This window comes from Chiloscyllium plagiosum, unplaced genomic scaffold, assembly GCF_037043375.1.
Source record: "Chiloscyllium plagiosum isolate Xiang-an unplaced genomic scaffold, Cpla_swu_hap1 HiC_scaffold_1, whole genome shotgun sequence".
In the NCBI taxonomy this organism is placed as follows: Eukaryota; Metazoa; Chordata; class Chondrichthyes; order Orectolobiformes; family Hemiscylliidae; genus Chiloscyllium; species Chiloscyllium plagiosum.
The window spans coordinates 13,860,248-13,883,095 of record NW_028270139.1 but is presented as its reverse complement, the minus strand read 5'-3'; the positions used below and the strand labels follow the sequence as shown (position 1 = coordinate 13,883,095).

Here is a 22,848-nt window from a genome sequence, read left to right as displayed (position 1 = left end):
GGGGGGGTCAGTCATTTGGAGATGGTGCCTGGGCTCCCATCGATGCCCAGGACTGTTCTCAGCAGCATTTCAATAAGCCGAGTTAATTTTTAATCATTGTAGACAAAAGACACGATCAGTGTTGAAACGGCTCTTTGATGTAATGTTTCTATTGGATAGTCTTCAGGTAATCCCAAATTTGGATAATTGATATTTGGATAATCGAGGTTCCTCTGTATCTACCATCCCTGGTGCAAACATTTTCCTCAGATCTCCTCTGAACCACTTAGTCATCAGTTTGAAATTACGTTCCCTGTTCCATTATATCAATATTTATACTAGACATTACATCTTCATGTTCTTTGTATATGCATTGCTATTTATTAGTTTGAACCTGATTTTATGACTTTTGAACCCCTTTGTCCATTGCCTCAAAAGTGTTATTTTCTGTCATAAGGTCATGTCTACAAGTGATGAAAAGCAACTTTTAATTGTTACTTCAGATTGAAAAGTCTGTGGCTTTTGTAATACTACAGATAATATTCTGTAAATCTTTGGGCATTTACACACAAGAAAGATTCTCCCATTCAGTTAACTTACTTTTGCTCCCCTGGGTTGAATAGTTTTCCTAATTTCAGTTACAAATGTGACTGTTACAATAGAGTGGTCAGTGTGCAGCGTGTGCAAGGAATCCTCTCAGTTCTTCCCCAGTAATTTAGGAGTAGGAAATTTGGATGCATCCTCTTACAGGATTAGACTTGGACATTTCACGGTACTCAGGGCCATTTATTGCAGACCCATCAAATCATCCAGTAGACCATAAGAAGTAGGAACAGGAGAAAGACATTCCGCCCCTTGAGTCTTCTCTGCCATTTGGTAGGATCATTGGTGATCTGCCATTTTTAACAACCACTTTCCTGCCCATTACCCATAACCCTCGATTCCCCTACTGATCAAGAATTCGTCCACGGCAGCCTTAAATGGGCATAAAACATTTCCCCCTTCGGCTCTCTATGACAAGGAGTTCCAAAGACTTATAACCCACTGAGAGAAGAAACTTCTCCTCATTTCATTTTTAAATTAGTGCCCTTTATTCTGAGCCTATGCCCTGTGGCCCTCGACTTCCCCGTCAGGGGAATCATCTTCTCACCATTTATCTTGTCAAGCCATTTAAGAATCCTCTATGTTTCAATGAGATCATCACCCCAATGAGTAGAATTCTAATCTGTTTATCCTTTGCTCATGTGATATTCCCTCCATAGAGGGGATAATCTGTGTGAACCTTCCTGATCTGCCTCCAAGGAAATAATATATTTCCTTAAATAAGGGGGCCACCCCTGAAATGTGATCCCATTGCGTAATGTCCAGGGTTCATTGTCACAAACATTTCGAACTCTGAAGTACTTGGGTAGGTGTGATTGAAGTAGATTCTGACTCTGTCATGATGTAAAATTAATACAGTGAATCAATAGCTCGTTTTCACTTCTGTAGCACGACAGCCTCTGAGTTAGAAAGTTGTTGGTTCAAGTCCCAGCCCAAACATTCTTGCTGATAGTGCAGTGCGAAGGGTGCTGTCGGAGATGTTGGCTTTCAGGTGAAATGTTAATTCAAAATTCTACCCAGCCTCTCAGGTGGGTACAAAAGATTCATTGATTCTGTTTTCAGAAGAACAAACAAGTTCTCTGAATGGGGAGAGGCTCCTTGTGTTGAAATAAACAACACTTCAGCTTATCAGTACCACCATGTTCATTTACCTGTCTCTGTGCTTCCTTTCTGACTGAGGATATATTTCATATTTCCCAAAGTTTGTTTCCAACAGGGTTGTGGAAGCTCAGGCGTGGAATATTTTAGAGACTTATTTTCTACATATTAAAAACATCATGGTCAGAGGATAGCGCAAGAAAGCAGTGCTTATGTGGATGATCGGTCATTATATCAGTAAATGTTGGAGGAATGAATGGCCTACTCCTTTGCTTATTTCATATGATCTGACACTGTCCTGGTATCAGTGAATGGCCAGCTGTGTGTTTTAATGATTTGCAGTTGGGGGGAGCAGTTGGTGCTGGTGGTGGAGGAAAGCACCATTCCAGACAACACACTCTTCAGATTTCCACTCAGAATTTTCTGTTATGTTCTCACTCATCATTTTCCCCCTTTAGATTGCTTTCAAAATTGTTTTTGAGCCTTTAAAAACTCTTCAAATCTTTAATCGTAATATGAGATACTTACGTTTAAGAGAGAGTGCATCTTTAATTGTGAATTACAGCCATTGAAGGGCTGGAAGCTTGCTAATATTTGCATTATAAACGTATTAATTCATCCCGAGTAATTAGCTTTCAGTTTCACTCTTCTGACCATATAATGTAAACTGATGATTTTAGACTTACGAAATGCTCTGTAGAACTCCTCCTGTGTTAGGTGTTTGTCGCTATTATAATCATCATATTTCAGTAGATCAAATAATGAGCACTGAGAGAGATCCTTTCCAAGTCTATCCTGTTTAATTACCTGTTAAAATAAAAGTTTTTATCAGTCATCATCAATTAGTAAAGATTCAAGCTGATTACTGTATTTCTCTGAAATGCATAATTACAATACCAGAAGAATCAAGCTTTGTTTAAAAAGGCAACAGAATTCAAAATCTACTGTAATATCGTGAAGTAGCTGATGTAATTTCTGGAAAAAGTGGACGGGAGATTGAAAATACTGACAGGACATCATTTGTAGTAGTGTCAACATTGTAAATGCCAACTTGCTCGTCAGCTTTCCCAACTTTCTGTACAGCTGACGGTATGATTTCCTAACAGATAGTCATTTACCTTTGGGTCTAGCCATAGCATCCGTGTTTTTAAATTAGTTCTACTATACATCAAATCTAATTACTTTTGTGGCCTGCTCAAATTGATAACGTTTATGATGGATTTGATGAAGAACGGACAATGACTAAAGCATGCTGGGAAATGAAGACCAGCTTTGACCAAAGTGACTGTGCTAGTCAATGTGCTGCAGAATCCAGACAGGTTGCAGCTACCCACAGACAGTTTGCAACAAACCTCATAGCTGCAGACCCGACAATACATACCTGAATATGGGTTTGAATTGAGTCAATGGAATGTCATCCTAAGGACAATAAGAAACATAGAGGTGTGCACCAGACATAGGACACAACGCACCCTTATTTGGAGGAGGAAACGTGCACCCAGCACCCTGCCATCAACATGTTAACACCTTGTTGGGTCCGATCGATCAGTGTGGTTGAGCAAAGACTTTGGAGTCTGAGAATTGCTCCAACACCACATTCAGTGCTGTAACTCGAGAGTGGTAACATGAGACCAACCACTGAGAAGAGAAGGCATCCCAGAGGTCATCAGGAGAAGACCACAGGACAGCACCATATGGAGCATGGTGGTCTTCCAGAGTTACGTTAAAGCAAAAGGTAGCATTTGTAGTGTTAGCTGTTGGTTTATAGTATTAATTGTGCTAAATAAATAAATATTATTGTTTTGTTATCAAGAATCAACTCACAGTTCTTTTGCTAGATATAAGAGTTAAAACACAGTGTGCAGGCACAGCACTTTTGACTGTAGTCCTCTCATTGTACATACATTTTTCATCCAAACACATACACCTTTTTGAAAATTTGCTGTCACCATCAGATTTTATCACATGAATATTATTCCCCCCCTCATTACATGATTTTTCTGAAATGAAATCTGTCCAATTTTATCCTTGATAAGTGCAAGGACAAGTATAATATAATGCTTTAATATTATATTTTAATATAATATATATATTTGTAATATAATAAAATATAATGATTTATTTCTGATTTGTATTTACTATTAAGTTACTAAACCACTGTTTTAATATATAACCTTGTCACATTGTTTAAAACTTTGGTCAAGATTTTCTATTTTACAGCCGAGGAGTGACGGTGGGGGAGGGCTGTGTCCTGTAGTGGATGGATTAATTGTGCCCATCAACAAGAAAGCTTGCCAAATTGAGCACCAATCAGCCTGTTAAAAGCTGATTGATGTTCCTCTCAGAAAATTTCAAGCCTTGACATTGAAGTCCAACCTTGTCAGAGGCTGTCAGCCAACAGATTGTTGGTGGAGGCCCAGTCTTCAGTGAATCCGACAGCAAGTGGTATGGCTGATTTTTTTCAGGTCTCGGATGGTGGGAAACATGGGTCAAAGGATATCAATATGAGCAAGGATATCAGTGGGATTGGAAGCAAAGCAGAGAGTGGTTTTCAGCAGCAACCCCTTTCCCCCGCTCTTTTCTCTCGATTAGTCCCACAACGGGACAAATATTGTGACCCTCAAACATCGACAGCAGATCGCAACCATTTATTGTGCCTGTGGCCTGTGGCAAGTTGACTTTAATTGTTAAAGTAGTAAGTATCTTTCCAGGGCCAATCTTTCCAATTACTTGCCATCCTCACCACCTCCAAGGAACAGTTTGTACTGCACCCTCTTTTTGAACATGGACAACTTCATAAAATGACATCTTACAAAATACATTCCATAATTAAGACTGCTACTTCCTTCTGGATAATTTTGACCCTTCCCTCTTGCATGTTTGTTTAGATCAGTCATAGATATGAGCGGAGAAATGGCAGATGTAGTTTAATCTGGGCATGTATGAAGCATTGCACTTTGGGAAATCAAATGTTAAGGAGGCAACTTTTTCACGCAAAGGGTGGTATGTACATGGAATGCGCTGCCAGAGGAAGTGGTGGAGGCTGGTACAATTGCAACATTTAAAAGGCATCTGGATGGGTATATGAATAGGAAGGGTTTGGAGAGATATGGGCTGGATGCTGGCAGGTGGGACTAGATTGGGTTGGGATATCTGGTCAACATGGACGGGTTGGGCCGAAGGGTCTGTTTCCATCTCTATGACTATATGATTCTATAAAAAGTACACAGTTAATGGCAGGACTCTAAATAGTATTATGTAAAGGATCTTGAGGTTCAAGTTCATAGCTCCCTGAAAGTGGCCACGCAAGTAGACAAGCTGGTAAAGGAGACATATGGCATGCTTGCCTCTATTGGTTGGGGAAATGAGTACAAGAGTTAGGATGTCATGATGCAGCTTTATAAGACTTTAATTAGGCCACACAAAGTATATTGTGTTCAGTTCTGGTCGCTACATTACAGGAAGTATGTGGAGACTTTGGAATGGGTTCAGAAGAGGTTTGCCAGGACACTGCCTGGATTAGAGGGTGTGAGCTATAAGGAGAGGCTAGAAAAACTTGGGTTATTTTCTCTTGAGCAGTGAAGGCTAATGGGAGACTTGATAGAAGTCTATAAAATTATGAGATGCATGGGTAGGGTTGACGGTCAGAACTGTTTTCCCAGAGGTGAGATGTTTAATACTAGGGGCATACATTTAAGGTTAGAGAGGGAAAGTTCAAAGGAGAGGTAAGGTGCAAGTTTTTTGCACAGGGTATAGTAGGAATCTGGAACATGCTGCCAGGGCTGATGCTGGAGGTGGATACGATAAGGGCGTTTTAGATAAGCACATAAATATGCAAGAAGTGGAGGGATATGGACTAAGGAAAGGTTTAGTTTCATTTGGCATCAGGTTCGGCACAACATTGTAGCCAGCTCTCATCTCTTTCTGAGAAGGCTTGGAACGATCCTCATCTCATGTTATTTTTACACCTTGACGAGAATGTTCTCATGCTGGAACAGAAAATATTGCCTACAATTTACCAGCTTGGAGAAACTAACTCACAGAGGTACATTAATAAATGTTTTATTTCAAGAAGCTGCCTTTGGTAGAGAAAAGGATGATATAAAAGATGCAGAACTGAAAGGTGGTGGCAGCAAAGCTGACACTCTGCCGAACAAACAGAAAAAAAAATCAGGGTGATGATGTGGATTAAAAAGGATCATCAGAAGACTGAGAACTAAAAAGGTTCAAACACCCCAAAAGACTGAACTGAATGTTGTTTCAAATTCCTTTTGGTTTGAACCTGTATGTGCATCCATATAATCTCACATGGTCCGTATACTCAATGCTCAATCTCAGAACAAAGAGAATGACAGCACAGGATCAGGCCAGTCGGCCCTCCAAGCCTGCACCGATCCAGATCCTCTATCTAAACCTTTCGCCTATTTTCTAAGGGTCTGTATCCCTCTGCTCCCTGTCCATTCATGTATCTGTCCAGATACACCTTAAATGACGCTATTATTCCCACTCCTACCATCTCCACTGGCAACGCACTCCAGCCCCCCACCACCCTCTGTATAAAGAACTTCCCACGCATATCTCCTCTAAATTTTTCCCCTCTCACTTTGAACTCGTGACCCCTAGTAATTGAGTGCCCCACTCTGGGAAAAAAACTTCTTGTTATTCAACATGTCTATACCTCTCATGATTTTGCAGACCTGAATCAGGAACCCCCCCCCCAACTTCCATCTTTCTCATGAAAAATAGTCTGAATCTACTCAACCTCACTGCATACCTAGCGCCCTCCATACCAGGCAATATCCTGGTGAACCTCCTCTGCATCCTTTCTGTAGCATCTACATCCTTTGGGTGATGTGGCAACCAGAGCTGTACTCAGTGTTCCAAATGTGGCCAAACCAAAGTCTTATGCAACTATAACATGACCTGCCAACTCTTGTACTCAATATCCGTCCTGATGAAGGAAAGCACAACGTATGCCTTCTTGACCACTCTATTGCCCTGCATTGCGATCTTCAGGGAACAATGGACTGGAATATCCAGATCTCTCTGTACATCAATTTTCCCCAGGACTTTTCCATTTACTGTATAGTTCATTCTTGAATTGGATCTTCCAAAATACATCACCTCACATTTGCCTGGATTGAACTCCATCTGCCATTTCTCTATCCAACCCTCCAATCTATTTTTATTCTGCTGTAATCTCTGACAGTCCCCTTTAGTATCTGCTACTCCATCAATCTTAGTGTCATCTGCAAACTCACTAATCAGACCACCTTTACCTTCCTTCAGATCATTTATGTATATTACAAACAATAGTGGTCCCAGCACGGATCCCTGTGGAACACCAGTGGTCACAGATCTCCATTTTGAGAACCTCCTTTCCACTAGTACTGTCTCCTGTTGCCCAGCCAGTTCTCAATCCATCTAGCTAGAACACTCGACCTTATGCAACTTCACCTTCTCCATCAACCTACCATAGGGAACCTAATCAAATCCCTTACGAAAGCCCATGTATATGACATCTACAGCCCTTCACTCATCAATCAAATTTGTCACTTCCTTAAAGAATTCTATCAGGTTTGTAAGACATCACCTTCCCTGCATAAAACCATGTTGCCTATCACTGATCAGCCCATTTTATTCCAAATGGGAATAGATCCTATCCCTCCAGCAGCTTCCTACCACTAACATCAGGCTCACCAGTCTATAATTACCTGGATTATCCCTCCTACCCTTCTTAAACCAAGCAACAACATTATCAATTTTCCAGTTCTCTGGGACTTCACCCATGTTCAAGGATACTGCAAAGATATCGGTTAACACCCCAGCTATTTCCTCTCTCGCTTCGCTCAGTAACTTGGGATAGATCCCATCTGGACCTGGGGACTTGTCCACCTTAATACCTTTTAGAATACCCAACACTTCCTCCCTCCTTACACCAACTTGACCTAGAGTAATCAAACATCTATCCCTAACATCAACATCTCTCATCTCACTCTTGTCTCGGTGAATACCAATGCAAAGTACTCATTAAGAATTTAACCCATTTTCTCTGACTCCATACATAACTTTGTCCTTGAGTGGGACAACTCTTTCTCTATTTACCCTCTTGTCCCTTATATATGAATAAAAGGCTTTGGGATTTTCCTTAACCCTGTTTGCTAAAGATATCTCATGACCCCTTTGAGCCCTCTTAATTCCTTGTTTCAGATTGGTCCTAAATTCCTGATATTCTTCCAAAGCTTCATCTGTCTTCCGTCGCCTAGATGTTATGTATGCTTCCTTTTTCCTCTTAGCTAGTCTCACAATTTCACTTGTCAACCATGATTCCTTAATCTTGCCATTTCTATCCCTCATTTTCACAGGAACATATCTCTCTTGAACTCTAATCAACCTATCTTTAAAAGTCTCTCAAATATTAAATGTGGATTTACCCTTAAACAGCCACTCCCAATCTCCATTCCCCAGTTCCTGCCAAGTTTTGATATAGTTGACCTTCCCCCAATTTAACACTCTTGTCTTTGTCCTTGAGTATTCTAAAACTTACGGAATTGTGATCACTATGCCCAAAGTAATCCCCTTCTGAAACTTCAACCATCTGGCTCGGCTCATCTCCAAACACCAGGTCCAGTATGGCCTCTTCCCAAGTTGGATTATTTTTCTTAAGTTAGCAAATGATCAACTTGTTCATTCAGGAAAACCTGATAAATGGCTTTTTACTGAGACAGCCAAAATTAGTTTACTACATTTTAACTGGAGAGAAGGCCAGTGTGCTTAAAGTCTGCTAATGGAAAAATGTTAGATTCTAATAAGAACATATCAAAAGGAACAGGATTAGACCATTCAGCCCCTCAAGCCTGCTCCACCACTCAATAGGATCATGGATGATCTGAAATTCCTCATATCCAATTTCCTGCAATTTCCCCATTATCACTGATTGGTAAAGGATTTATCTACCTCAGCCTTAAATACACTCTTTTCCCACAGGTCTCTGAGGCAATGAGTTCCAAAGATGTCTTCTGAAGTCTTCTGAATGAAGAAATTCCTTCTCACCTCAGTTTTAACTTTGTTCTGAGATGATGCTCCCTAATCCATGAGTAGAAACACCCTCTCAGCATTTATCCGATCAAGCCCATTAGGAATCCTAAATGTTTCAGTGAGATTGATCTCCTCTCATTCTTCTAAACTCCATTGAATAGAATCCCAACCTGTTTAGTCTTTGCTCGTAAGACAACCATATTTTTTAACTTTCTCTGAACTGCCTTTCCATAAATAAGGGTACAAAACTGCTCACAGTACTCCTGATGTGCTCTCACCTGCACTTTGTAAATTGCATTAAGACTTCCCTGCTGTTATTATGGACTAGATCAGACCCCCTCAAAATGTTTTAAGAAGGTAGTCTCGATCCTAACTTTTTGTTATTTTAAAGGTAGATGTGAAGTTCATAATCTAGAAGTGATGCAACTGGTCAAACTACTTGACATTAAGCAAAATACAATTTATTTAAACACTATAGTTAAAATACAAACAAGAGAAGGAGCAATTTAGAGCAAGAATCCCTACTGTGTGGAAACAGGCCTTTGGCCCAACAAGTCCACACTGACCCTCTGAAGAGTAACCCATGTAGGCCCATTCCCCTACCACATATTTACTACTGACTAATGCATCTAACTTACACATCCCGGAACACTGCGGGCAATTTAGCATTGCCAACTCACCTAACCTGCACATCTTTGGATTGTGGGAGGAAACCCATGCAGACACGGGGAGAGTGTCCACACAGACAGTCGCCCGAGGCTGGAATCGAACCCGGGTCCCTGGTGCTGTAAGGCAGCAGTGCTAACCATCGCCAAATAATTGATATATTACCTATTAATAATTAACTGCTCCAATATAGTAACATCCCACAATCATACCCTTTGGCAAAAAGGTAAATTCTAACATGGATTCTTATATATATTTATCCAGTCCAGGAGGAAAGAACATCCAGAGTGATTTCAGAGAAGGTAGCAGCTTGGAGTCATTCACTGAAGTTTCCAACTCTTCGGGATTAGACTGATTCTAATCTAAAACTTTGCACAAAAACTTCATGAATCCATGTAAGCCTCTGTTAACTCATTTTTTAGATTAGAATCAGTCGAAACATTGTGGCACAGAAAGCAGCACACAGGGGGCTAACACCTTCAATAAATTATCTGGTTGACGCCAATTGTTACAGTTAACCTGAGAATGTAACTTTTAAAAAAAGTTCTGTGATTTACATGCGAAAGAAGTGAAACTATCATGGTCATTCTAACAGATGAAAGACTCAACAATCAAGGTATTTTTCAATGTATAATTTCAGTTACATCACACTGTAAACTTTTGCGATAAATTCTGTGTCTTGCAATTGTGTCCTCCACTATCACCTGATGAAGGAGTGGCGCTCCGAAAGCTAGTGCTTCCAATTAAACCTGTTGGACTATAACCTGGTGTTGTGTGATTTTTAACTTTGTACACCCCAGTCCAACACCGGCATCTCCGAATCAGATCAGCTACGATTTCATTAAATGGTGTAGCACACTAAAAAGGCTGAATGGTCTACTTCTGCTTCTACATCTTATAGTCTTGTGGGCCTAATCTTGCAGATGCAGCCTTAGCAAATGCCAATCAGACTGCTGAACTGCTGATTGTTTGATTAGACCAGTAGCTTTTGATGGCAGGCCATCATCCTCAATAACTGCTGCCTACTGCAGCCATTATAATTGCTGTCTCCAACAAACTGCAACAAGTCCCACCATCTGCTCAGGTAGGATTAACTTCTGACAAGCTGAACAACTCTTCAGAGTGAGTGGTCAACCTTATTTGTACTTCAGCTCCATAACATTTTGCCTATTTTTGTGAAAACTACTGTCAAAAAATACCGATGAAATCTGCAATCCTTTTCACCGATACTCACATGCTTGACCAAATCCATATGAATGTTTAAATTCTTCATTAAGAAAAGGCACAGCCTTTGCAACACATTGTTGAATCCTTGCACTGACGCAATTTCCATTTCAAAGCTGTTTCACAGACAGCCTGTACACTATGTCAATACAAAACAATACAATAAGTACGCATAGATTATTTCTCCTGTCTGCTTCTCTCTCATGATATCCTCCTCTATCACTGAAGTGATCATGTAAATCTTTAAGGTTACTCTTGCCTCAACCATTTTTTGATTTATTTGCTTTGTGGGTACTGTTGATCCAAAGGAAGTTAGTAGACAGAGCTAGTGAGGTATTTGCATCACTATCTGAGGAGGTTTCTTGGGAAGTGTGAAGAGGTGAAAAAGCCATTTTAAGTGCAGAGGAACTAGTGCCAGAAGCCCATGGACGACGATTTAGGAATCTCAGGAGGGAACCTCGTCAGACATGCATAGAGTTTGAAAGGTTCAAACAAAGTAACGTTGATAAGTGAATAAAAGCATTGAAAATAGATCAGATATATGATAATGTTACAGAGACCATTACAATCATAGAGTCAAAGAGATGTACAGTACAGAAACAGACCCTTCAATCCAACTCATCCATATCGACCAGATATCCTAATCTAATGTAGTCCATTTGCCACTACTTGGCCTATATCCCTCCAAACCTTTCCTATTCATATACCCATCCAAATGCCTTTTAAATGTTGCAATTATTCCGGAGGAGTTAAAACAGATCACTTCCTGAAGTCTTAAGGACTCATGTGGAAGAGCACAGAGTTATGGCTGTACCTAAGTACAGTGAAAAGCTTTTGTTTGCGAGCAGTACAGGCAGATCATAGTAAGCAAGGACACAGAGAGCGTAGGGTGCTTAGACAGAGTGAGGCACACAGGTTACACTGCATAGGAGGTGCCCTAGGTAAGATCAACATTAACAAGGTCAACGTCAGTCTAATAACGTCAGGGAACAAGCTATTCTTGAACTTGTTGGTGCATCTGTTCAAGATTCTGTATCGTCTGCCTGACAGAAGAGGTCACAAAATTTCCTGAAAATCTTAAAAAACTTGGTATATATAGTTTCCAATCCTGTACATCTTGCACCCGCACCTCCATAATGCTCACCATATTAGACCATCCAGAATAAGTTTGCATCTGCACTTGTCCCTTATACTCTGTCAAAGTGCTTAATTGAGTCACAGATCCTAACCTGTCCTTCAACTTGTTAATGGACCAGACAAATCCCCTCAAAATACATAAGCTGAGCTAATTCAATTCTGCTCTCCCTACAGTAGGAAAGATGTTGTTCAATTTGAACGGATTCAGAAAAGATTTACAAGGATGTTGCCAGGATTGGAGGGTTTAGCTATAGGGTTAATAGGCTGGAGCTATTTTCCCTAGAGTGTCGCAGGCTGTGTGGTGACCTGTTGGAGGTTTGTAAAATCATGAGGTGCAGGGATAGGGTGGAATAGTCAAGATGTTTTTTCCCCAAGGCAAGCAAGTCCAAAAACTAGAGGGCATGGATTTAAGGTGAGTGGGGAAACATTTAAAAGGGACCTTAGGGACAAGTTTTCATGCCAAGAGTGATATGTGTATGGAATGAACTGCTAGAGGTAGCCACAGAGTCAGAGAGTCATAGAGCTGTACAGCACGGAAACAGACTCTTCGGTCCAACCTGTTCCTGCCGACCAGACATCCTAAATGAATCTAGTCCCATTTTCCAGTATTTGGCCCATATCCCTGTAAACCCTCCTATTCATGAACCAGATGGTTTTTCAATGTGCAATTGTATGAGCCTCCACCACTCCCTCTGGCCGCTCATTCCATAAACCCCTATACCCAATAAAGGCAGGCAACAATATTTCTGTTGAATAAAGGGAACTATGGAGTTATGAGGGAGGAGCTGGCCAAAGTTCAATGGTGCAATACCTTAGCAGGGATGACAGTGGAGGAACAATGGCAGATATTTCTGTGTATAATGCAGAAGTTGCAGGATCAGTTCATTCCAAAAAGGAAGAAAGATTCTAGGGGGAGGCAGGGGTAGCAGTGGCTGACGAGGGAAGTTAAGAAACATATAAAGTTAAAAGAGAAAAATTATAACATAGCAATGATAAGTGGGAAAACGGAGGACTGGGAAGCTTTTAAAGAACAACAGAAGATTACTAAGAAGGAAATATGCAGAGAAAAAATGAGGTACAAAGGTAAACTGGCCAATAATATAAAGGAGGATAGTAAAAGCTTTTTTAGGTAATGGAAAGGCAAAAAAAATGGTTAAGACTAAAATTGGGCCCTTGAAGACAGAAACAGGGGAATATATTACGGGGAACAAAGAAATGGCAGAAGAATTGAATTGGTACTTCAGATCTGTGTTCACTGGGGAAGACACAAGCAATCTCCCTGAGGTAACAGTGACTGAAGGACCTGAACTTAAGGGAATTTATATTTGCCAGGAATTGGTGTTGGAGAAACTGTTAGGTCTGAAGGTTGATAAGTCCCCGGGGCCTGATGGTCTACATCCCAGGGTACTGAAGGAGGTGGCTCGAGAAATCGTGGATGCATTGGTGATTATTTTCCAGAGTTCGATAGATTCAGGATCAGTTCCTGCAGATTAGAGGGTGGCTAATGTTGTACCACTTTTTAAGAAAGGTGGGAGAGAGAAAGCAGGAAATTATAGACCAGTTAGTCTGACCTCAGTGGTGGGAAAGGTGCGGAGTCTATTATAAAGGATGAAATTACGACACATCTGGATAGTAGTAACAGGATAGGTCAGAGTCAGTATGGATTTATGAAGGGGAAATCATGCTTGACTAATCTTCTGGAATTTTTTGAGGATATAGCTCTGAAGATGGACGAGGGAGATCCAGTAGATGTAGTGTACCTGGACTTGCAGAAAGCTTTTGACAAAGTCCCACATAGGAGGTTAGTGAGCAAAATTAGGGCACATGGTATTGGGGGCAAAGTACTAACTTGGATTGAATGTTGGTTGGCTGATAGGAAACAAAGAGTAGTGATAAACGGCTCCATTTCGGAATGGCAGGCAGTGACCAGTGGGGTACCGCAGGGATCAGTACTGGGACCACAGCTTTTTACAATATATATGAATGATATAGAGGATGGTATTAGCAATAACATTAGAAAATTTGCTGATGATACTAAGCTGGGTGGCAGGGTGAAATGTGAGGAGGATGTTAGGAGATTACAGGGTGACCTGGACAGGTTAGGTGAGTGGTCAGATGCATGGCAGATGCAGTTTAATGTGGATAAATGTATGGTTATCCACTTTGGTGGAAAGAATAGGAAGGCAGATTACTACCTAAATGGAATCAATTTAGGTAAAGGGGCAGTACAGAGAGATCTGGGTGTTCTTGTACACCAGTCAATGAAGGTAAGCATGCAGGTACAGCAGGTAGTGAAGAAGGCTAATAGCATGCTGGCCTTCATAACAAGAGTATAGAAGCAAAGAGGTTCTTCTGCAGCTGTACAGGGCCCTGGTGAGACCACACCTAGAGTATTGTGTGCAGTTCTGGTCTCCAAATTTGGGGAAAGACATTCTGGCTATTGAGGGAGTGCAGCGTAGGTTCACGAGGTCAATTCCTGGAATGGCGGGGTTACCTTACACTGAAAGACTGGAGCGACTGGGCTTGTATACCCATGAGTTTAGAAGACTGAGAGGGGATCTGATTGAGACATATAAGATTATTAAAGGATTGGACACTCTGGCAGCAGGAAACAAGATTCCGCTGATGGGTGAGTGCCGAACCAGAGGACACAGCTTAAAAATACGGGGTAGACCATTTAGGACAGAGATGAGGAGACACGTCTTCAGCCAGAGAGTGGTGGCTGTGTGGAATCCAGTCTCTGGATTCATTTAAGAAAGAGTTGGATAGAGTTCTCAAGTATTGTGGAATCAAGGGTTATGGAGATAAGGCAGGAACAGGATACTGATTGAGGATGATCAGCCATGATCATATTGAATGGTGGTGCAGGCTTGAAGGGCAGAATGGCCTATTCCTGAACCTATTGTCTATTGTCTATTGTCTACCAAATGTCATCTTCACTATCCTGTCTATCTGGGACTCTACTTTCAAGGAACCATGAACCTGCACACCAAAACTCTCCAGGACCCTACCATTAAATCTATAAATCCTGCCCTGATTTGCCTTTCCAAACTGCAGGACCTCACATTTATCTAAATTAAACTCCTTCTACCACTCCTCAGTCCAGTGGCCCGTCTGATCAAGATCCCGTTGTAATCTGAAGTAATCTTCTTCGCTAGCCACTAAACCCCAATTCTGGTGTCATCTGCAAACCTATTAACCATACCTCAAATGTTCACATCAAAATCATTTATGGAGTGATGTAGGTTGAAAATATTGCAACAGTTAAAAGGCATCTGGATGGGTACATGAAAATGAAGTGTTTAGAGGGATTTGGGGCAAATGTTGGCAATTGGGACTGGATTAATATATATTATCTGGTCTACATGGGCCAGTTGGATCAAATGGTTTGGTTCCATGCTGTACATCTCTATGAACCTCTAGGACCCTAAATCTTTCCTATATTTAAAGGCAAGTGTAGGGCACTTTGTTCTGGATTCAATCCCATTGGTCAAACTACCAGGCTTGAAGCAAAACAGATGTTATTCTTATGCTAAAGTTAAAATACAAACAAAAGAAAGAAGAATTAACTCTTTTGGAAAACTGAACAGAATAATAGGTTATATAATTACTAAAGAGCAACTGTTCCAATATAGTAACATCCCATAAACACACATAAATACAGGCAATAGATTGTCTCACATGAAAATCCAGCAGGAGGAAGAGAAACCCAAGCAGTAGCAGAGAGATGAATAACAGCTTCCACATCCATCTTCAAGACCTCAACAACTGCTAAAAGTTAAGCTAAACTCCAGGTTCTGTGAGAGCTTGACCTTACCCCTTCATGCTTCAGGTTTCATCTTTTAAAAAAAGGCTTCACAATTTGTTTATTGGCTTAAAACAGACCACGCTGTCTCAACCTCTCTCCATAAAAAAAAGGACAAAATACACCTCTTAGATCCAAGGTATTGTCACACCTCCCCCCTTATAAAAGAGCCTTCAATATACAAGTATGTCCACATTTTTAACAACCTTTAGTTTTACTCTATTAGTACACTTCAATAAATTTATCTTGCGTTGACTCTAAGCATGCAAACATTCAATACTCCAATCTACTTCAGTCTGTTTCTTCACACCACCAAATGCCTCCATCCTCACTATCAAAGCTGTGCAATGCATAGGTGATTACAGTCTCTTGTCTTGCCACCTGTACAGTTTTCAAATTGAATAGCTGCACTAATAAATTCCATCTAAATAGTCTGAAATTGTTGACCTTAAATCTTTTGAAAAACTTTAAGGGGTTGTTATTCAGTATATACAAATATATTAGCCACATTATTGGCAACATGATTATTGAAATTTTGCCAGACTGATTGATTTATTGCATTAAAATACAATCTTTCAATCAATCAGTTCTGATATAACGCAGCAGTTCTGTTCACATGCGATCGTGCATTTTAAGAAAATAGCATAATAGCTACGCCATTTAAACTAACGAGGCTGAAAATGCATTATAGCCACTGCAGGTAAGGAAAGTTAGTATTCTACAAATAACGGCCTAATTTCTTCAGTCGTGTTAAAGCTAATTTGCATTGAAGAAACACGCACCACAGCAGAACTGAGTGAAAGGCTTTGTTTATGAGCAGTAGAGGCAGATCATTGTAAGCAAGGATGCACAGATCAAAAGGCTTAGACAAAGGAATACAGGTTACATTGCTTATTGATGCTTGATCATCCATTCATCAGTCTAATAACAGCCAGGAAGAAGCTGTTCCCGAATCTGCTGGTGCATGTGTTCAAGCTTCTGTATCTTCTGCCTGACGGAAGAGGTTGTAGGAGATTATCGGGTGGGATGGTCTTTGATGATGTTGGCAGCCCTTACACAGCAGCAAGCCATGTAGATGGCATTCATGGAGGGAAAGTTGGCTTCCATGACAGTCTGGGCTGTGTACACCACCTTCTGTAGTTTCCTACAGTGCAAGGTAGAGCAGTTGCCATACAGACTGTTACGAACCCAGACATTATGCTCTCAACGATACATCTGTAGAAGTTGGTGAGGATCCTTATGGCTTTCCAAGTTTCCCAAGCTGCCTGAGAAAGAAGATTCTTGACTGTTGCATCAGTGGTGTCCTTCTCACCTTGCAGGAGTACAACACCAACAACCGCACCATTTGCATCAAGTGCCAACTTGAATGGCTTTGTATAGTTAGTTAAAAATCACACAACACAACTTATAGTCCAACAGGTTTAATTGGAAGCACACTAGCTTTCGGAGCAACACTCCTTCATCAGGTGTATATTTAGGTGTGGCTAACACTGGGGCAGTGGTTAACACAACTTTCAAGTTATGAAGTGCCTTCTGACACTCTTCCATCCACTGAAAGTTTTTGCACTGCTTCAATAGGTCAGTCAACAGATCAACCACACTGTTAAAATTCAATGCAAACTTTTGATAACAACCACACAGTGCTAGGAATCATAGGAATTCCCTTTGTCAGTGGTATGGGAAACTCCCCAATGACCTTTGTTTTCACATCATATGGGGCTGTTCATCCATGTCCAATTAAATTATCCAGAAACATCAATTGAGCGGCTGCAAACTTACTCTTTGACAGGTTGATCATCGAGCCCGCCTCCTGAGGTCAATTGAACAATGTGGATAGATATTTCAAATGTTCCTTCCGTGTATGACTAAACATCACCAGGTTGTCGATCTACACTACACAATTAGATAATCAGGAAATGACTTCATCGATTAGTCATTGAAGTATGGCTGGAACGTTCTTCATACCAACTTTGTTTGGATCAACAATACTCACAAGATCACCAGCCATTTCATTTGTTAGCCACTTTGTCAAATGAAATGAAAAAGACTTCTATGTCCTTCTTGTCGAATGTAGGCAGCACTTGGACATATTTAAACAAATCCCCATCAGGTCTTTGACAATGATGTGATTGCTATCCATCACTGCAATATTCCTTCTGAATTATATTTTTCACCATTAAAGTTTGCCTTGCACCTACATCTCTTAAAATTTTAATTTCTTTACCTGGTCCTCTTGGCATACATGAGTAAATCTTGCCCACACAAGTAAATTCTTTAAACAGGTCTGGCATTTTCATTTCAACTAACCTCTGACCAGGCTGTAGATTCTTAGCTTCCACTGGGATCTCCTTTACCACATTAATAAGCCTCATTGACTTATCTTACATACCATTTTTGTTTTCCCAGTACTATTCTTAAACTACCAATGCTGCAACTTCATGTGTCTTACTGTATTACAGAGAAAACACCTGAGCTTTTTTACTTCTCTTTTCCCCTCATGGGCAATTCTTTTAAACCTGTGGTAAGCTGTCTTTTCTATCTTCATTAAGATCGACTTTTGCCTTACCACCTGAGGATTTCTCTTTTCTCCAATTTCTATCTCTCATGGATTGAAATTGATGTCACAAGCTAAACGTTGATTTAAGAGCCATCTGTATTTCTGCTCCTATTCTTGCAACCTTAACTCTTTGCCCTTCCACATTAGTCCTTAAGACTTCAGGAAGTGAATGTTTTATCTCCTCCAAATTAATCATATCTATAACAGCATCATATGTCTGATCTATTGTTTATGCTTTTATCCACTTATCAAAGTCACTTTGCTTGAACCTTTCAAACTCTGTATCTGACACTGGTTTCTATGCACTTAAAATTGTTTTATTTTTACCTTGTCATAACCCCCCCCCAAAAAAAAACCTCCTCTGACAGTGATACAAATACCTCACTAGCTCTATCTACCAACTTTGTTTGCATCAACAGTACCCACATGATCAAAGGACATTTCATTTGTTTAGCCACTTTCTCAAATGAAATGAAAAAGACTTTGATGTCCTTCTTGTTGAATTTAGGCAGCAGTTGGACACATTTAAACATATCCCCACTAGGCCTTTGGCTACAGCACGATTGCTCTCCATCACTGTCCTCATCATTACTCTAACATTTTACCTCAATTTCTGCCATTTGAAATCGACTTTGAATTCCAACCTCCAAAGTTCAAAAATTCGATCTTTCACCCTTTCTTCTGACCTGTCCTTTGTTTCCTTTACTATTTCTTCTGCTTGAGCTATTTTCTCATTCTACTTTTCTTCAGTTTTCAATTGTGATTCAAACAGTTTTATTTTCTTTTCATGGCTAACTGACAGAGTTAGCAGATACTGCCTTTGCTGTTGAATTCATGTATCGCTGGACATCGGAGTGCATCTGGGAAAGTTAAAAAACAGTGAACTTCACAAATGATCTTGGAGGAACCTGCTTGGGAGCAGTCACAGCACAGAAGCAGATAAGTGGATTTTAAGTGCGGCCTTAAAATAAGTCTGCATTAGTGAATAGAGTGGGTTCTTTCCTGATTATATGTTTTATTGAGCTATGTCTCTTGGTTAAACCTAAAATATAAGTCATAAGTATTAATTTAACCTGGAGCAGTGTTTTTCAGAGGAATAAGGCAGTGCCATTTTCTGGGTCTGCAGATTGAAAGAAGCAAAAATGGCCCTTAGTAGAGTGATATGCTCTTCTTGTTGGATGTGGGAATTTAGAGAGAGTTTATGGGTAACAGGATTATTTCTGCAATAAATGCCGTTGGTTGTGAATCCTATTAGATTGAATAGATCGGTTGGACAGACAGTTAGAGGCAATGAGGAATTCACAAGAGCAAGGCGATGTGATGGATGGCAATTATAGGAAGGGGGAAAGTCTCAGATACAGTCACATAGATGGGTTAACTTCAGGCAATGTAACAGAGGTAGGTAGGTAGTGCAGGAGTCTTCTGTGTCTATCCCCATTTCAAACAAGTATGCTGTTTTGGAAAATGTAGCGTGTGATGGATTCTTAGGGGAATGTAGCACAAACAGCCAAGTTTCTGGTATTGAGACTGGCTCTAATGCAACGAGGGGTACGTAAGGTTCAAAGCAATCGATTGTCTTAGGGGACTCTCTAGTCCGTGGTTCAGATGGACGTTTCTGTGGTCAGCAATGAAAAGTCAGAATGGTGTGTTGCTTCCCTGGTGCCAGGATCAAGGATGTCTCAGAAAGGGTGCAGAATGTTCTCACGGGGGAGAGGGGCCAGCAGGAGGTCATTGTACACATTGGAATCAACGACATAGGAAGGGAAAACGATGAGATTCTGAAGGGAGATTACAGAGAGTTAGGCAGGAATTTAAAAAGGAAGTCCTCAAGAGTAGTAATACCGAAATTACTCCCAGTGCTACGAGCTAGTGAGGGCAGGAATAGGAGAATAGAGCAGATGAATGCATGGCTGAGGAGCTGGTGTACGGGAGAAAGATTCACATTTTCGGATCATTGGAAGCTGTTTTGGGAAGAATTGACCTGTACAAGCAGGATGGATTGCACCTAAATTGGAAGGGGACTAATATACTGGCAGGGAGATTTGCTAGAACTGCTCAGGAGGATTTACACTAGTAAGGTGGAGGGGTGGGACCCAGGGAGATGGTGAGGAAAGATTTAAATCTGAGACTAATACAGTTGAGAACAAAGGTGCGTCAAACATCCAGGGCAGGCAGGGATAAAGCAGAGAACAAGATAGGACTGATAAATTAAACTGCATTTATCTAAATGCAAGAGGTCTAACAGGGAAGGCAGATGAACTCAGGGCATGGTTAGGAACATGGGACTGGGATATCGTAGCAATTACAGAAACATGGCTCAGGGATGGACAGGATTGGCAGCTTAATGTTTCAGGATACAAATGCTACGGGAAGGATAGAAAGGGAGGCAAAAGAGGAGGGGGAGTGGCATTTTTGATAAGGAATAGCATTACAGCTGTGCTGAGGGAGGATATTCCCAGAAATACATCCAGGGAAGTTATTTGGGTGGAACTGAGAAATAAGAAAGGGATGATCACCTTATTTGGATTGTATTATTGATGCCCCAATAGTCAGAGGGAAATTGAGAAACAAATTTGTAAGGAGATCTCAGCTATCTGTAAGAATAATAGGGTAGTTATGGTAGGGGATTTTAACTTTCCAAATATAGACTGGGACTGCCATAGTGTTAAGGGTTTAGATGGAGAGAAATTTGTTAAGTGTGTACCAGAATATTTTCTGATTCAGTATGTGGATGTACCTACTAGAGAAGGTGCAAAACCTGACCTATTCTTGGGAAATAAGGCAGGGCAGGTGACTGAGGTGTCAGTGGGGGAGCACTTTGGGGCCAGCGACCATAATTCTATTAGTTTTAAAATAGTGATGGAAAAGGATAGACCAGATCTAAAAGTTGAAGTTCTAAACTGGACAAAGGCCAATTTTGACGGTATTAGGCAAGAACTTTCGAAAGCTGATTGGAGGCAGATGTTCGCAGGTAAAGGGACGGCTGGAAAATGGGAAGCCTTCAGAAATGAGATAACAAGAATCCAGAGAAAGTATATTCCTGTCAGGGTAAAAGGGAAGGCTGGTAGGTCTAGAGAATGCTGGATGACTAAAGAAATTGAGGGTTTGGTTAAGAAAAAGAAGGAAGCATATGCAAGGTACAGACAGGATAGCTTGAGTGAATCCCTAGAAGAGTATAAAGGCAGTAGGGGTACGCTTAAGAGGGAAATCAGGAGGGCAAAACGGGGACATGAGATAGCTTTGGCAAATAGAGTTAAAGAGAATCCAAATGGTTTTCCAAAAACATTAAGGACAAAAGGGTAATTAGGGAGAGAATAGGGCCCCTCAAAGGTGTCCTTTGTGTGGAGCCGCGGGAGATGGGGGAGGTACTAACCAAGTATTTTGCATCAGTATTTACTGTGGAAAAGGACATGGATTATATAGAATGTTGGGAAATAAATGGGGACATCTTGAAAAATGTCCATATTAAAGAGGAGGAAGTGCTGGATGTCTTGAAACACATAACATTGGATAAATCCCCTGGAACTGAATCAGGTGTACACTAGAACTCTGTGGCAAGCTAGGGAAGTGATTGCTGGGCCTCTTACTCAGATAATTATATCATCAATAGTCACAGGTGAGGTGCCAGAAAACTGGGCGTTGGCTAATGTGGTGCTACTATTTAAGAAAGATGGTAAAGACAAGTCAGGGAACTATAAGCCAGTGAGCCTGATGTCGGTGGTGGGGAAGTTGTTGGAGGGAATCCTGAGGGACAGGATGTACATGTATTTGGAAAGGCAAGGACTGATTAGGAATAGTCAGCATGTCTTTGTGCGTGGGAAATTATGTCTCACAAACTTGATTGAGTTTTTTGTTGAAGTAACAAAGAGGAGTGATATGGGAAGAGCAGTACATGTGATCTAAATGGCCTTCAGTAAGGCGTTCAACAAGGTTCCCCATGGGAGACTGGTGAACAACTTTAGATCTCATGGAATACAGGGGGAACTCTGTTGGAATATTGCATGCAATTTCGGTCTCCTTCCTATTGGAAAGATTTGTGAAACTTGAAAAGGTTCAGAAAAGATTTATAAGGATGTTGCCAGGGTTGGAGGATTTGAGCTATCGGGAGAAGTTGAACAGGTTGGGGGCTGTTTTCCCTGGAGTGTCAGAGGCTGAAGGATGACCTTATCGAGGCTTATAAAATCATGAGGGCGTAGATTGAATAAATAGACAAAGTCTTTTTTCTGGGGTGGGAGAGTCCAGAACTAAAGCGGATAGATTTAGGGTGACAGGGGAAAGACATAAAAGAGCCCTACGGGGCAACCTTTTCACTCAGAGTGTGGTGTGTGTATGGAATGAGTTGCCAGAGGAAGTGGTGGAGGCTAGCACAATTGCAACATTTAAAAGACATTTGGATGGGTATATGAATATGAAGGGTTTGGAGGGATATGGGCCGGGCGCTGGCAGATGGGACCAGATTAGGTTGGGATATCTGGTCAGCATGGACGGGTTGGACCAATCGGTCTGTTTCCATGCTGTACATCTCTATGACTCTATGTGCAAGCTGTTTTAGTTCTTTTGCTCTTTTTCTCTGCTGCAATTATCTCTCTTTCTTTTGCATATGCTTCCCTTTTTCCCTTGCTATGGCCTCCAATTCAAGCTGCTTCATTGAATTGTAGCCATTTTCAATCACTCTGATGACGTTTATTGTAATTATAAATGTTGAATTATTGCTGCAATTGGTGCTTATTGCACAGACAAA

The 22,848-nt window shown here is 40.9% G+C and overlaps 1 protein-coding gene across 3 annotated transcripts in view; it reads right to left on the bottom strand.

The window, feature by feature from the left end:
• Positions 1-22,848, bottom strand: part of fstl5 (follistatin-like 5) — a 540,838-nt gene that overhangs the window by 231,273 nt on the left and 286,717 nt on the right. For all 3 annotated transcript variants that reach the window (XM_087977338.1, XM_043698740.2, XM_087977263.1), the window contains one exon: positions 2,367-2,487. In XM_087977338.1, the coding sequence (XP_087833464.1) occupies positions 2,367-2,487 (121 nt within the window). The remainder of the gene's footprint in view (positions 1-2,366; positions 2,488-22,848) is intronic.